The following is a 17,784-nucleotide window of genomic DNA, read 5'->3' as shown; positions in this document are numbered from 1 at the left end:
AAGCGGCGCCGTTTTCTGGCATCACAGAACTGTAGCACGCAACGCATGGCACTTGTTCGGCCTCGAAAGAAGCGTTAATGTTACGCAATGAAATCAAACAAGATTTTGACGATTAGTCTATTGTTGATTCAATCCCTAATTTTCCCACTTTAACAAATAAATCAGGATTAATTTGTTTTGATTTGCCGCAGCTTGTTCGTCGCGACGTTCACAATATATGAGTTTTAATTGCGCGATCGTGCTTTGGGTAAGAGAAAATGGCATACAGCAGGTTAACAATGATCAGACATCTGGCATACATAAGCCAGACAACTAAATTAGAATCGGACGTCACAGGGAAGATTGTAACGACAGCAACCCGCTATGTAAAGGCTTCGGTACTATTGACGAAACGCATTGAGGCTGCTCTCCCCGTGTCATCCTGCAGTAGATTTTCCACGTGGGGTCAGGAGGTCATGGCGCTGGGGTTCGACGTGTGTCGTCAACCGCCGCAGAAAAGTGGGTGTGAAAAGCCAGGTGACGCTCGTGCGCCCAGGGGTGTGGGGTAGCCCATACATTTGTGTGTGCGTGCACTCGTGTATTTGCTCGTGCGTGCGTGTGTGCAGTCGTGCGTGTGTGCTCATGCGTGATTGGGTAATTGGGCACGTGCGTTGTGCACACAGCGAGCCTTCGACACTTCACGTGACCGCGAAGTGCACCTAGTCTGGCACAAATGATGTGTTGTGCGTGCTCATGTTTTTGTGCTTGTCTTTGCGTAATTGTACCCAGTGAGCCTTCGATACTGCGCATGGCCTCGAAGCGCACCTGGCCTGCCATAACTAATGTGGTGGTGAATCACAGCCACTTTTCTGATGAATGGCGACTGTTGTTGTTTTTGTTTGGTTGATTGAACTGTGCTATGAACCAGACAACTTGAGTTTTATTCCCAGCCACGGCAAACGTCAGCGTTGAACGATACCTTAACTGATTTTGAGTCTTCCCCTCGATCAACTCGGCCTTATACGAATATCTGTCCCAACATCCAAAAGGAGCAATCTCTTGAAAACAGGTTGAGACTCACTGAAACTCCCCTGGATTAGCAAAGGGTATTTCAACAATAAAAACTCCTACTGCTCTTAAAATGAGAACCTGATGTGATACGTTAACATCAGGCATAGTTCTGGGCCACACTCTAACTCGGTGTGGAATGATGGTACATGCCCTGCTTGTATGTATGCATGTATATTGAACTTCTTTCACACCGTACGTAGCCAACTATGCGAATGGGATGTGCACGGGGAAGGACAACAAACTAAACACAAAAAGCAGTTGTAAAGAAATTAGTTTTTCATATAGATGATTTCAAAGTGCATAGCTCTTTGTAAATGTTGTGACTTTGCTCTCCAGTAACGAATTGGCATGATCTGTTTACGTAACAAACCTTACTAATTGGCTGTGTCGGGTGGTGGCGGGTTTAACGACACATTTATATATTTACGTGATCTAACCAAAAAAAAACCTGTATTGTGGATGATATTGGTCGCGACCAATATCATCGGACGGAAGAGCTGTTCATACGGCCGCAGAAGCGAATCTGAAAGTGCACGATGCAGTGACCGATGCAGCCCTAGCAGTCTGTTGGGGCTCAATGTGGCATCGCTGCCTTTGTAAGTGGGGACGAGAGAGAGAGAGCACATGGCCTAATGAAGGTCCCACCGGGTGGAGGTGGTTTCCACTACAATGGTTCATTAAATGCAGCCGTTCCGTCGGGACTCTTATTTTGTCAGGGTGCTGCTCTGACCATTTTGACAAGATATTGACTGACTGCTAGTGTTCTGGGAGTGTTCATTTACCCAGTATATATGTGTGTCTATTCTCATGTTAGCTTGCACTAGCTCGCCATCTGTGCCCATGAATTAGTCTTGCGCGTGTGTCTGTATACGGTCGCACGCTAAAATTGAACGGTAAATACACGGGAGGTTTTGTTACTTGGCGACGTGAGGCTTTACGCTGTTTCGGTTGGTGGGCTGAGTATTAAATTTAGTTTTTTTCCAAGACTACGGTTAACAAAGACCTCCAATTGGGCTCGGCAGTCCAATGGCATTCCTTTGTAGCAAATTTTTTCACCTCTTTAGTGCATTCTAGTTCAAGGTTCGGGTTTCTCTTTCATTTCCAACCTGAATCATTAAAGGCACTAAGAGGGATTTGTAACAGACAGCACAGTTACTTTCCTGGAAAATCGTTTCCTCGGTTTCAAATATTGTTCACGTTCTGCTTCATCTCCTTTTCCCTCACGATTTCTCGTCTTAACCTCAACATACGTTGTTGCGGTGAATTTTCTTGAATAATTAGCGTCTCTTTATTATAAGTCGCTTCCAGACACGTGCGCTAATTTGCAACCTCTGGAGATGGGTAAACAATCACAAACGTGCACATTGATAACCGGTATAGATGGACGATTCGCAATGTCACCGGCCAAAAGAGAATTTGTTTCCGTTAAAAATGCGAATAACACATTTAATTGGAAAAATTGTGTCCTTCAAACTGCTTTTTGTGTTTAGTTTGTTGTCCTTCCCCTTGCACCTCCGATTAGCGCGGACGGCTACATAACGGTGCGAAAGAAGTTCAGCATAGAGTACATAGGTGAACGAGCTGCCGAGGATGACCACAGTGAAGTTCCCAACACACGCACGAAATGAAACAACGAAAGATTTCGGGATTGTTTTCAAAGAAGTGTTTTGATAAGCGTCAAAATGTACCGCCGTTTTTTTGTTCTGTGTCAAATTGCACAAACAATGCCCCCCCCCCCCCCATAGATATTACCTCAGTGAGGCAGCATACTTTGAAAAATACCCATCTTGCCCTCTTTGCTGCCTTCCGCTACGTGGGAACCCTGTTCAATTGTCCGCAATTATCATCGCTGACTTATGGATGCACAACCTTGCACAGCGGCAGTGAACGACAATCAAAAATGCACGGTTATCAATTCATAATCTTGCGCGCAAGGATATTATTAAATCATGGTTTTTTTTTATTTATTGGAGGAGGGAATAATTTGAAAGAAGTGTGCATTTGTTTGCAGAGTGTGACATTACAAGCCGGCACATGCACAAAATAATGAGGGTAAAAAAAATAAAACATGTGCACACGGACGACCCCACGTGCACATTTCTTCGTGACGAGCGTTGAACAAGAGTGACAGATCATGTCGGCAGACAGAGAGCAGACCAGTTTATCCTGCGCTCGCAGACGATAATTCTCCCAAATGCATTCCCTCCCCCATCCCTTCCGCTACCCCCCCACGCCACCCACCCCCACTACGCCGTGCTACTAATGGAACGGGACGAATGAATCGCAGCAAATGCTTTAACCTCTCATCGCTTTCTGCCTTGCAAAGCAGACTCAATAATTAACCCCCCAAAGACTCCCTCTCCGCATATTTAATCTGGCACGCACACGCGCGCGCATGTCGATTTGCCCCTTATATAATGTATTGAGCTTTAAAGGAGGTTAAAAGAGGACTGGAAATAATGTCCTGCCTCATACGCACGCTGCGATTTATTTATTCATTTACTTTCATTCACGTTTTAAAAAATACGTAATTATGAAAAATGCTGTGAAATTTAATAATGAACGAGCTCATTTAAATTAGTGCTGCATCGTGGTAGAGAAGGATGACTGTCGTGGGCTCGGCTGCTTTGTTTTCAACTCGTGCACCCTAACACGGATCTAAGCGTCTCAACAAAAACCAAATGCAGTATGAATTCTGACCTTTTGCTGCTATTGATTTCCTTCCTACCCACCCTCCTCCTCATTCCTGTCCAATAACCTCCGCTGTGCTATAGAGATCCTTTCAACTTGAATTTTAAATAAATGTGTTTCTGTTCATCAGGATTCCGTGAATTGCTTCACCATATATTTACGTTCGGCCCATCTGCTCGGATAATCCTGCTTTTGACCAGATTTTGTGGGTCATCTAGGATGAGTATCTTAATGAAGATTTTTTTTTTACATTCACGAGGTATGAGAGCAAAAAGAAAAAGATAATTCAATGTCAATCAATTTAAACTCACTTTACAGGCCGGTCGGTGTAAGTGGGGAAAGGATGAGTGTTTATTTAAAAAAAAATATCTGAGCTTGACAGTTACGTAAAACTGATTTATACCATTAAATGTTTTATTCCTTGGAGGCACAAATGTTTTTTCTCATTTTAATTGTAAGTTACAAAGTCACATTCACCCATTACTTTCTTAATGATTTTAAACATCCCCAAGATGTGAGATGGGAAATATTATTCAGAAGCCCAGCGTGATATACCGAGGCTGTTGTGTTTCAGCTGTTAGCCCTACCATTTAGGCAGGTCCATGCCAGAATGTTTGGATTTTTCTTATAACATAACCTTCCTTTGAATAATGTATGCTCTGTGCGTATTGAAATGTTCAGGCTGTACTCGCGCACTGGTATGTTTTTTGAGTGTAGAATCAGCAAGGGGATTCATGTATACAGTATATGTAGCAACGAGTATCTGTGTGTGGATGTTTGCGTGTAAAAGTGTTTGTGCGTAAGTATCTGCTCTTGCTTAATTTGTGCAATTACACCCCATAGCCAGGCCTGAGGTAGAGCCCTTGAGACACTAACCTTGACGCTAGCACACCCTGACGGTGCTAGCCCAGGTTAGTCCCAAGCAATGCAATTAGTAAGGAGGGTGGAGTGGGGGGGGGTCTACCTCAGGCCACTGGCTTTAGGAGGGTTAATGAATGTGCACGCTTGATCTAGTCTGGGTTGGAGACTGGCTCAATCCCACCTGTGGCCAATTATGAGACACCAGGCCTTTGGAGGCTTGGTCCCTGTGCACAAGACCTCAGCATAACTGCCACGAGCTAAGCTGTGGGCGCGTGCGCTGGGACCACGTGTCCACTGCGGAGGGTCTCGTGTGGGTTGTTACTCAGCTCCCACCCAGACTAGCTCAGGGCTTGGGCGGCAGTCCCATGACTGGGGTATCACAAAGCGAAATTCACTTGGCTTTTCACACGCTGGTCGCAGGCTTTTAGGGCCTTTGAAGGGAAATTGGAAAACTTAGAGAGAGGGAGGGGAGGGAACCGGGAGAAAGAGGGGAGGGCACGGGGGATGAACTAAAATAAAAACACGGTTGAAAATAATTGTATAAGTAGATCGATCTTCAAAACTGAAGGAAGAAAAACCGCTGGATTCATAGCTGTTAGAGCAACAATCATTCGCAACATTGGAGAAGTTTTAGTTTAATTCAGTAATCTCAAAGGTATTGGTAAAGTCATACAAAGGCAAAGGATATATTGCAGCGACCACTGTAAAGAGGTAAATGGGTTAATACAAAAGAACACTTTACAATTTTATGTAAAAGTGAAAAACTGTGCTTTTCCATTTTAAACAATTCCCCTAATGCTGGATATTTGTATTAATGTTCAGTGTTTATTTTTAGATTTCTAATTATTTTTCATATAATAGTCTGAAATGTATTTGTGTGAGGTTCATGGATTTCGTTTTATATTGATAATCTCAATCTTCATCGTCATTGTCGTCATTACCACAACCCTTTCGTCATCATTTATTCATCATCATCCTCCTCCTCGTCATCATCAGTCATCATCATCAATCAATAATCGGCTCATTGCTCCCTCCACGCTGCCTGAGGCCAACAACTAATTTCATAATCAGCTTTGCTTTGATCTTAAGAGTTTCAAGGTCATTCACAGCCAAACCTGGTTTTAATCACGAGAATAACTTTATATTTTTTGCGTCACTTCTAGTGTTCCAAGCTGAGTATAACGCTCATTTCTCGCGTTCAGAATATAGATCAACACAGCGAGTCAATTTCTATGAATTATCAGCCAAAGTGGCATCTGCTCTGACCTATGATGGAGTTTACTGTTGGACTCTGGGCCTATGTCACGTAACTCATCATCCTGCTCTGCTAAACTGATGAGAAGCTGTCAATTCTAGGTAATAACACGAATTTCTCAAGTGGCCCAAAATGAGTCGTCGAAGGGTTTGCATTTGTTGCAAGCCCCCTGACGTCTTTATAGAAGTGACAGGGGGGGCTCTGCTCCGAGACATAGCCGGCGGAGAGGAGAGAAGAGGGCCGGGGGAGGGACGTACCGAGGTTCACGGTGAGCTTGACCTGCCCAGCGTCGAGCTCCAGCCTCAGCGTGTCGGCCGAGTCGCGCGACGTCGTGGCGAGCAGCAGGCCGTAGGCTCGCTGAGACATGAAGCGTAGGGACACGTCCTCCGCCTCCGTGTGCATCACCGTCGGCATCACCACCTTGACGAACATGGAGCCGTCGTAGCTCAGCACCGTCGCCTCTGAGCCGTGAGTACCGGGGACGCGCGCACACGGAGACAAAGACAAAGAGAGTTCCATATTATAGCCTTGGACAGACTGTTGGGGCAAGTGCTGCTAGGGAGCAACCTATGAAGGCCGGGGTAGGTGGCCAGCACCACGCCCGGCCGCTTTTATCTCCCCAGTGGCGATGTTTACACTTTGCACCAGGTACTCATTTGAGACTTTGTCGACATAGTAAAGGCCCAGGAGCGGTTCTTATAATCGTCATTGGTGTTGGCCGTGAGCTAGAATTGAACCCGGATCGCCGGGTTCGTAGCGCCGGCGGCTACACTACACACACGCACGCAGGCACAGACAGATACGCACAGACAAACAGACACGGGCAAAACTGTGTTTCAACTATAGTTGTAACGATATCATTTTTCATGATTACATATTAATTTTCGTGATGTGACGATTATGTATGATGGAATTATTGCGAGCATGTTGACCTGCCTTAATTACTTTTGGTACAATAAATGAAGGCATGAGCACAAGGGTGTTGCAGAAAGAAACACATGGTCCATTTACACCACCAGTAAATCACGCATAAAGAGAAATTCCAACGCAAGCACACATGCAGCTGTGCAAGAGAATAAATGGATTATGCAGGGGTGCCATGATATCATTTTTCACAAAATAATACAATATCAAGTTCAACAGCATGATGATTAATGCGATATCAATTTCCCATGTATTTGTAATTGTATTTCACATTTTTATTTGTGGAGTTTTTTTTTATCTTTGCTGTACTTACATCACGAATAAAATGGCTTGAACGTTCTTAAACTGCAGGTCACTCAAACTCGATCCTGTATAATCATTAGAATCTACATCGCTTATAATGTTGCATGCTGTCAGTTTACACCACCCCTGGACCCAGTCCTGGCCCGTGACTGAGAAAGAAACTCTGGGTTGCATAGTTAAAAGCAAAGCGCCCTAACCACTGAGCCGCCACTTCACCCCTACCCCAATCGAATGCTCGGTTTTGTTTTAAAAGGCCTCTTGGGGGTGTCCCCTAATGTAGTGTGTGACGAATAATGTTCGTGCCGTGCATAAAAAGAAAGGCGGCAAAACTGAGGTCTACCGCGCAATACGGGACGACGAAAGTTTCACGAGCAGTTTTTGTTTTACTTGCCATTACTGACATGGCTGTACCGAATGTGTCACGTAAGCCGGTGTTTTGGATCGTGGCACTTCTGCAAGAGAAAACCAAAAACAGAACGGAGCTCGTTGCCTGAAATGTTGGATTCGAACTTTTTGGTGATATAACGCAGCGGCGGAGGCTGTTGATGGAGGCGATGTTTAAGGGCCTTGTTTATTTTCTCCCTCTCCTCCTGCGCTTCTGCAACTCAATGCCAAAGCAATGCCCCTAACTGAAACATTTTATTTGAAAACCCTGCAACGCAATTACAGCAGAGCGGGTTCCCGTTGGACGGCAGGGGGCGCACAAGTGCCAAAAAGAAAGCCCATAAAACCTCGTTAATTCCGCTCCATCACTCGGGGGCCCATTTTAATAATTCATTATGTGGAAGTAAAGTCGATAAATGCCACTTCGAACGTCCAAAACCGTGCTCTAGGTCTCGTAAATCATGCGGCGATATATACACGCTTTAAATCCCAATAATTCCACCGACATTCTGGAGATGTCGCGCCGCAGTCGTGCCAAATTGCGCGACCCGCTTTGCAATGAAGCGTTTTAATTACGAAGCCTGGCTCCGTTACGATTAACTATGAAACGGCTCCAGCTCATTAACGGCCTTTAATTTGTTAACCTTTTCAGTGCCGCTCGCTGCAACAACCACCCTCAGAAATATACAAATTCTGCTTGACTGTAAGTGCGTTTTTTTTTAAATATGACACTGCGTATTCAATTTGCTTTTTTGAATTTTTTTGGAGTGTTTCACGTAATCCTATTGACAGATTGGGGGGGGGGAAATTACGGAAATAAAATTAATATTTACAAATCACAATTTGATCAACACACAGACACAATGCGGTAGTAAAACGAACGCTGGGTTCTGAATTGTAAAGCGATGTGTGGCACTGATTTATTTCTCAGTTTGTCACTTAACGCTCATGTTGCTGATTCATTGCAGATTCAACATAGCATATTGGGGTCCCCACCCCCCAACTAACTTGATTTATTTTTTATTTCTAAGTTGATCCTCTTCATTTAAATTGTATTTTCACTGTTTTAGATATTACCCTGATGGATCACAGGCTGCATGTGGTGCCAATGGGTTGGGAGAAGGGGACGAGACATTGAGGCACTTATTTATTTACTGGAAATTGCCGTGCCCCAGGGAAATATCCCGGCAGCTGGTTGTGTTGCTCTCACTGAAAGGGTATGAAGTCGCATCAAGTTGGACCCGTTACCTGTCCCGATTGCGCACGAACATAACATTCCGACGAAACACATTCTCTCACTTGGCCATTCTCACACGTGTTCCCGACCCATACGTTCACCCTTGAACGTGAATGTTCTCCACAAGTGCTTTGTGAGTGAGTGTGTGTTTGTGTATGAATGAGGAGCGGCGGTTGTAGTGGTTAGTACACTGCGCTATGAGACATTTGGCGTTCCGCTCGTGCACATACCGGTGGCGAATATTTGAACCGGCCTTGGGCCTCCCCTAGGTTGACTAAGCCTCAAATGAGTACCGGTGCAGCGTGCAAACGTTTGCAGTGAGTGTTGGCCACCTCTTACCTCCTTGTGTGTCATGCCAGCCTTCGTTGGTAATCGTGAAGAGCACTTACCCCAATAGCCTTTTAAAGGCTACACGGGGGATATTTGTCTTTATATATGTGTGTATGTTTGCGTGCGTGCCCTCATTTGGATTACAGAACTGTTGGGTGCCACACAAATCTACGTGCACTAATTCACGGACACAATTACAGTGTCCTGAGTTAATGTTTGCGAGCACTTATTTCGGGCCACCGTAAAACACGTGGGGCTAGTTCAGGGGTCGGCAACCTACGGCTCCGGAGCCGCATGCGGCTCTTTACCGGCTGCTTCTTGACGATATGTACGTATGTACAGTATGTACTCAGATGCATTGCGGCTCTTGAAATACTGAATTTCGTACCGAATTGGAAAGAAATGGCTCTTCTTGTTATTTTGGTTGCCGACCCCTGGGCTAGTTGGTTGGTAGGATCGCCCTGCGGTCACCTTGACAGCGACAGTTTTGATCGTCCCCATGAGCACACCGCCGCAGCAAGTTGCTCACTTTAGGCTGAGCTGACCTACGAAAATTCGACGTGAAGTTCTTGTTCCAATTTCCTTCACCCACCGCCAGTTATTCGACCCGGGTCGCTGTGATTTTGTAACGTCGTCTGCTCACTCCCGTGATGTCACGCTCAAATATATCAAGACAAAGGTCCCCCATGAAGCCTTCAACAAGCGGTTGGGGCACGTGCTGTCAGCAAGCTCCCATGAAGGCCGGCACGGCACACAAGGGTGTGGGTGGCTAACACCACGCCCTTCGTCCCCCCAGTGCTGATATTTACACATACGTACCGGGTACTAATTTAAGGCCGAGTCAAGCTAGGGGATACCCAGAATTGGTGTAGATATTAAATAAAAAATATATATAAATACACACTCACTGCACATGCGCACGTTTTTTCCTGGCTGCAGTGGATGCTGATTGTTTGCAGCATCGTCTTCTGCATCCGCTGGCCTTCATTTGCCGCTTCCTTCATCTCATAATGATCTGTTGAATTCCTCCCGACTTGAGCACTGCTCGAGTGTCACGGAGCCTTTGCTCCTTTATTGATATTGATTGCTGCCCCGCAGAAGCGGAATATTGCGTTGCTCGTGCTTCAAGCTGTATTTACATGAACACATTTTGGGCCCAAAAAAAAAAATATCGTAAAAATACAATTTGGCACCAGCTGCTTTAATTGGATCTCTAAATAAACTGGAGCTGCACACGTTGTAGATATTTACTGCAACGGTGCCCGATCAAAATTATTTATCGTCGCCGGCGTTGTGCTGCAGTGTGCGATGAGCGGGGGGGGGAAACCTCCCGATATTTTCTAACTGCATCTTTGAATTAAAAACTTTAGGAAATGCACAATACTTGCCGGAGCTCTTACAAACGCAGAGGTGTGCAAGCTCACGTCTGTGAGTGGACGCACACAAGAGGGGGGGAGGAGGTGGTGGTGGTGGTGGTGGTGGAAATAGCTTTGAGGATTTGTCCTCGGCTTTTAAGATGAGCGCAGGTGGCTTGCAGGACCGAGCGAGGGGTTTGGTTCATGCGATGGAGGTGCGATTTGTGCTGCCACACCGCAACAGAAGGGAAGAGCAAAATTAATTAAATTGACGTGCGAGGGAGAGCCGGGTCCCTGCAGGCTAAAGCCCTCCTCCTCCCCAACCCGTGTGCCTAACCCTTATTACCATCAAGCTTTAAAGGCACTCGCGTTGACTCCGCAGTGACGGGATTAGTAATGGGGGGGGTTTGCTCCACTAGCGATGGAGAGCTGGGGAGCGGCGGGTGGATGAGTGAAAACAAAAACCTGGAGCGAGGTTCGAGTCTCTCCAAAGGTATTGCTCACACTCCATATTCCTTCCCAATACTCGTGGGCCACCTTTTCGTGTTTAGTGGTCTTACCTTGAATTTTTTTTAACTCAAATGAAAAACTAAAAAAATGTTATGTAACGCTACAGCACTTGCATATAATCCCAAACTATCATGCTGAACCCGTCAGATAATTATTTTAACGAACATTATTAGATAAAATTTTAATGGACGGTATGTTCGGTGTCTCTGTCAAAATAACCTCAAATTTAAAAATGTTCAGTGTCACAAGTAGGTATTGAAATATTAATATTCTGCAGTCGAATACGTATTTGCGAGGTGGTAGGAAATTAAATTAATAATTTTACTGACGAATCCAGTAAAGCCTCAAGAGAAAAGGCTGAGAGATAGAAACAAGACGAGAATATGGCGATCTGAAGTTGGTATTGTAACATTATTTTTCAACCTGTGGGGAGAGGAAATGCATGATTGCTCAACTAAGCACATATTTATTTGAAGCCTTACTCTCCAAATATTGTTTACATAAAACAATACAAAAAATATGCACTTATATTATGAAACTGTATTTGGTGTATTATTAGAATTAATTTTGATCTTAGGACCTCTCAAATCACATTACTCAACCCAATATTCTACACAACCAATATGGCCCACCTTTCCATGTTTACCAATCATCTGCAGTTGAATGCACATTTCATGAATCCGATGATTGGTACAAGTGATGTGGTGCAAATAATCTGACTGTCATTGATCAATGCAGGAAAGCCTCACTGCATCTCAAAAAAAATTTCAGGGGCATCTTACATTTTTGCCTATTTTCTTTTTAAAACGGTGATTTATATGTGAGAGGAAACCAGAAATACCCGGAGAAAACCCCACGCACAAGACAAGATGGCAATTAAAGTTTCACAAAGACACGATTGCAATTTGAGAAGAGTAACATCAATATGTTTTTATACTGAAAATGTGAGTGTCACAAATATAATCTCTAAGGTATGTGCGGTTAAGTATCACACATTAAACTTCTATATTCGTGATACACATTCTGAAGTTTGAGTTTATTTTAAAAGGAGACAATTAACACATTCCTGCGGAGGCAGCTGGTAGGAACGTTTGGTTGCTCGGTCAATGGCCAGGGTCAACGGCAGCGTGGTGTATTCCGCAAATATGCCCGACTGTGAGGGCGGGCACAAGCCGGCGTGAGTAGGTTAAACGTTTAGTTTTATAAGGGCACCACGGGGTGACCAGCCCCTCCCCACCCAGCCCCACCCCTCCCACCCCCCACCCAGCCCCACCCTCCCCACCCAGCCCCTCCCCACCCTCCCCTCCCCACCCAGCCCCACCCTCCCCACCCAGCCCCTCCCCACCCTCCCCTCCCACCCAGCCCCTCCCTCCCCACCCAGCCCCTCCCTGCACGACGGACGGACGGACACAATAATCCCCTGTGGGCCGGTGTAACTAGGAGGTTCCTACCAGTAAGATGCTGGCCATTATATGTTTTTTCTAGATACTATATGTTTGTAAAATTAAACCAAATGGGTTCACACAATATCTTGTGATGATATGCAATTATACTTTAGAGGGCTAGTGTAAATAAATATTTCCATCTGGATTGAAAACCTCAAAAATAACACCACCCAAATATAAAATCCCTACCCATAAATTGCACTACTTAGCAAAGGTAAAGCTATTGATTTGGTCTGGCAACACAGGAGGGTTGACTTTTATGAGGAAAGTGCTTTCAGTTTGATTGACCTTAAAACAGTACCGTTTGGACACGTCAAGATATTTACAGTGTCCATTTTCCATTAAATTATCCGTGTCATTAAAAAAAATTACTCCCTTTCACGTAACAAAATTAGCCACAGTGTAACACATTTTGAAATATTACAGGATTTATTGTTGATAATGTAATGGACCCCACTAATATGGCATTATATTATGTGGCATGGCAGTGCTTGAAGTGATGTGACCTAATTTGTTCTGGGGCTTTATTGCATTAGGAGGTGCCACAATGCTCTCTGTGCACGTGCGAATTCCTTGATCACGTTTCGTGTTTGCCGCCGCACACATTCTCTGCGTCCTCGCATTTGAAATTGTTTGCATGAGGCTGTTGCGCACAAACTCGCGAACATGCGCGCACATAATATCGCACCGACCTAACAGTCACTCATTCACTCGGGGCGAAATTTGTTATGCATTAAAACTGAGGGAAACTTTATATTGCAGGCCCTAATGTGACTTCAGGCAGTTTACTGCCAGTTAATTTATTTTACTGTAAAGGGCAATTATTACGTTATTGACTGGTTTTGCACTCCGTGCTGTTTTTGCTGTGATTTGTGTTTATAGGATTGCTGGCAAAGCAATTGTTGGGGAAACATTCTCGAAATAACTAGAAGAATTTGAACTCTGTGTGGAGATCTCAGCTCTTCCCCTCTCTCTCTTTAACCTCTGCATCCTTCTCTTTTCTCACTGCCTCTTATTTTATTAATTCCTCTATTCCTATCTGCCCCCCCCCTCTCTCTCTCCTCTTCTCTGCCGGTGTACCACACGCTGGGATTTTAATCCACGGCTGAGGCAGTGGATTGGAAAACGGGTAGCGTTTTAGGCTTTGGTATGCCTTGGGCCACGGAATGATTAATTATCTTCCTCAGGGACTGTCAGGGAGAGTGAGATGTGGGACAGCAGGGTGAGTGAGCGAGCAAGAGAGGGAGAGTGAGTTGGAGAGAAGAGGCTGAGAGAGAGAAACATGACAAGAACATGGCGATGGGAAGTTAGTATTGTAACATTATTCTGCAAGCTGAGGGGAAAAAAAAAGAATTGTATAATTTCCGAATACGTACAAATGTATTCCACGCCTTTATCTCTCAATCTTGCTCTTTAAAAAAAAAATACATTTTTTTGTATTGTGTTTCGGTAAAGCTGCATTTGATGTATATTAGAATTAATTTTACCTTCGGCGATTATACACATGAAAGGAGAAAAGCAAAATACGATTTTTTTCTCTCAAATACTGTGAGGGAATGTGAGGCAAAAATGTGAAGGCAATCCACAGGGGAATTTCACAGGAATTCAATTCTGAATGAGTTTCTTGATGTAACGTCTGTCACCGTCTTTTTTAAATCTCATGGGATTCCTCCGGAATGAAACAACAGCCTCTGCTTCGTGCTTCTGCTACTTCCGCGACTACAGCTTCTGCTGTGTGTTTTTATTTTTTTATTTTTGTTTGGAAGAATGATGAAACCTGGTCTCTCCCGAAAGAGGCAGAAAATACATTAAAGATTCACACAAACCACGGGGAATGCTCTCTTTTGCTGCAAAGGTCACGACCCCCATGAATATATAATATTGCTGGATATATGACGGCACACGTGAGCTGATCAAAATGAAATATAAATGCACAAATTTCACATATTTGCAGAAATATATTTTCATTTTTCATGTTGTTTAAGAAAGTTGTGAAGTGGGCTTAAATTGAATCCTGCTGATGAGTAATACTTTTGGGATAATCGAGGGAGTTTTGTGCAATTTTATTTTTTTGTATTTGCATACCCCTTTGGGATAAAGATGTGTTTTATTTTTCTGCATTCTATAATTGCATTTTGCCGTGACCTTAAAGGAGTATGCGTATTTTAAAGAGTCGATAAAACGATTTATGCATCAGAGACTCAATGAAGTTGCAAGCTTCACATTTGACTGGGAGCGACATTCTAACCTTTCACGTGATAGGCTGCCACATTGATATAGAACATACCATTTAGCAATACGTTTTGCCAGAGGGGCCAGCGATGTGGCAAAAATATAAAAAAAAAACACTCCCCTTTCTATTACTGGTGTCAGTAAGACGCACCTAGTCAATACCCTTAATTACCAAATAAACATATACATTTACTGCATTAATCGAAGCCGGCTTAAGCCATGAATAAATTGGGTAGCGGTCGTATATTGTATGCAATTCCGCTCTCTAAGATGGATATTTTGTGAGGTTGAACACCAAGGCTGTGTTGGGTGTGGGTGAGCGTGCACACATTAGTTTGTTTTTTCAATAATGGGAACATTTAAATGCACACGTCTATTTCGCGGTAATCTTCAGCGAATGCGTTTCTGATAATGGAAACACACTTGTTTTGGCGATAAATTATGCAGATTATTACGCGTTAAAATATTAAACGCTTAAAAACACATCACCCCCTGAGTTTCTTTAGTGCCTCTTTGTTTCGTTTACAAAGAGAGAGAGAAAGGTAAATCTCCGTGCGTTTGTGAAACAAAATCACCGCAACAGTTTGCTACTCCGAATGTAAGAGGCTTACACTAAAATGGGCGATTTTTTTCTTTCCAAAAGGAATTATTTGGCTGCGGCCCAACATTGTAAGTGAATTCACCAGGATGAACGTTGCTTGGTATATTCACCAGGAGTCATGGCGTTACACACACACACACACAAAAAGCCTTTGCTCTGTTTGCCTGGGGCATGTAAAAATTACGGGGCCAGCATGTAAGCCCTGTAACCCACAAGCCAAGTTGAAGAGTGTTAATACAATAAAAAAAAAATTCGAATACTTTTTTTCTTCATATCATTTGCATCAAAAAAAAAATATTCACCAGACTTTAATTACACGTCTCCTTCCAGCTGCATTGTTGTCAGGTGTGCAGCAACAGTTTTTTTTGTGTGGATACTGTTGTTTTACACTGCACAGAGAAACGTGTAAAGAGAGTTAGCTCAGGCTGCAAACCTGCAATTTGTTTGTTCGTGCCACTTTTGGCAGAAGGGCCCCTCCGCTAAAGGGAACCCTAGAGAACCACTCTAAAGGGTATTTTGTCCTACCTTTTTTCACGATTGGCAGATGTGGGGGGGTGAAAAGAACACACTTTAGCTCCGCACAATCGCTTCCACGTCCGTCGCCCACCCTTTTGGCCTCGCCCCCCCCCGCCCCCCCCCCTCCCTCTCGATACGTTCCATTCATTGGCTACCATAGTCTGATGAGCTCCCCTAAGTTTGTACCCATCATCATTTTCGTTCTTTTGTCTGTCATGTGTATCAGACCCCCCCTCCCCCTCTCTCTCCATTGTGTTGGCGTGTGCAGTAATTGGCCGCTTGCGCACAAGCGCTTCCACGTCCATCGCCCACCCTTTTGGCCTCGCCCCCCCTCCCTCCCGATACGTTCCTTTCATTGGCTACCATAGTCTGATGAGCTCCCCCCTCCCTCTCCCTCCCCCCTCAACTCACTTTTAAGGGATTACATCTTGAATCATTGCCTCACTTGATACAGCTAATCTGGCTGTGACGGTCCCACCTGATGACGGAGACTTGTGTTGCCTCCGAAACGTCGTGATTTTTGTTTTTATTTTATTTTACTTTCTACGTGACTTTACCGAAAAAACCTAAGAAGATGACACTTTAGCTCACTCGCACGTTTGTGTCCTGCCACTGAAGTAATTGGGGTGTGCCCGCGCACACTGCGGGGTGCGCAGACGATTTAAAGAGACTTGCACGTCTTCTTGGTTCTTTCACGTAGAATGGAAATAAAAATAAAACATAATAAAATAATTCTCACGACGTTTCGGCCACAACGCAAGCAGCCGTCCTCAGGTGGAGAGCAGGTCTGTCGAGTAGACAGAGTCTGAATGACAGACCTGCTCTCCACCTGAGGACGGCTGCTTGCGTTGTGGCCGAAACGTCGTGAGAATTATTTTATTATGTTTTATTATTATTATTATTTCCATTCTACGTGACTTTATCGAAAGAACCAAGAAGATGAATCCCTGCAGTCACGAAAGCTTTAAATCGAAATGTTATTATGTTTTATTTTTATTATTTTATTATGTTTTATTTTTATTATTTTATTATGTTTTATTATTATTTTACAATGTTATTTTTTATAATTGTATCATGTAACATTTTTTTTATTTAATTATTTTTATTATTATTATTATTTTATTATTTCCATTCTACGTGACTTTACCGAAAGAACCAAGAAGATGAATCCCTGCAGTCACGAAAGCTTAAAATCGAAAGAGACTTGCATGATTGCCTCGGATGCCATGCCGTGCAACCTTTGGATTGCAAGTCCAGTTGTGCTCACCATTCTACCATGGCGTATATGAATATATGTACATAAATTATACGTTGTAGATGTATCAATGTTGAAGCTGTGTAATCAGCTAAACAAGTAAAAAAAAACACCCATCGATTTTTGTTTCATTTGAACCAACATTGCTTTGTATATTTCGCTAAGGCCCCAATGTTGATGAGTAGAGTCACTAATGATTTACTTTTTTTCTAAATTCATTAAGGACCAACATTCTTTATTTGCTTAGTATATTGATTAGGGTATTCATTAAGATCCAACACTGCCGAGTAAATTTACTCAGAACAGCACTGCTTGAATGCATTCTCTGGGCAATAAGACTGCTTAAGAGATTCACTGGGGGACTGGCATTGGTTTGGCGGAATTCCCTGGGGACTGTGACACAGACCGGAGTCATTGTGAAGAAGTTGTATGTGCACTTCCCACGGTAAGACCTATAAGCGAAGAGGAAAGGAGGGAGATGCTGTTAAACCATAATTCAAAAGTGTCATATACAGTACACATTTGGTGGCAGCGCAGCAGGTCTAATGGAATTCCGTAAGGCACATTAACTTCATTTAACAAAATTGTGTTCGGTATGTGGGTAATTGAATACATTAGGCAGTATAAAATCCTGCACATTAACCTGCATCAAAGTCAGCCAGAGCACTTCTCCTTATTTAAAACAACACTAAAATGTTTGTAAAAGGACATTAATTCAAAGAGTGGTTTCCTGCTCAATTGAGCAAGGGATGGTGCTCGTACACTGCTGCATACAGAGCTGCATCACTCATCACTCGTGGAAATCATGCATTCCTATAGTGGGGGGTTGAGTCCT

At 43.7% G+C, this 17,784-nt stretch overlaps 1 protein-coding gene across 10 annotated transcripts in view; it reads right to left on the bottom strand.

Moving 5' to 3' along the window:
- LOC144937111 (neurexin-1-like) overlaps positions 1–17,784 on the bottom strand; it is a 392,794-nt gene that overhangs the window by 133,728 nt on the left and 241,282 nt on the right. For all 10 annotated transcript variants that reach the window (XM_078864391.1, XM_078864394.1, XM_078864395.1 and 7 more), the window contains one exon: positions 6,115–6,318. In XM_078864391.1, coding sequence (XP_078720517.1) covers positions 6,115–6,318 — 204 coding nt within the window. The remainder of the gene's footprint in view (positions 1–6,114; positions 6,319–17,784) is intronic.

Source organism: Lampetra fluviatilis, chromosome 18 (genome assembly GCF_964198595.1).
Source record: "Lampetra fluviatilis chromosome 18, kcLamFluv1.1, whole genome shotgun sequence".
NCBI classification, from domain to species: Eukaryota; Metazoa; Chordata; class Hyperoartia; order Petromyzontiformes; family Petromyzontidae; genus Lampetra; species Lampetra fluviatilis.
The sequence above is the reverse complement of the archived record's forward strand: the minus strand, read 5'-3'. Positions and strand labels throughout refer to the sequence as shown.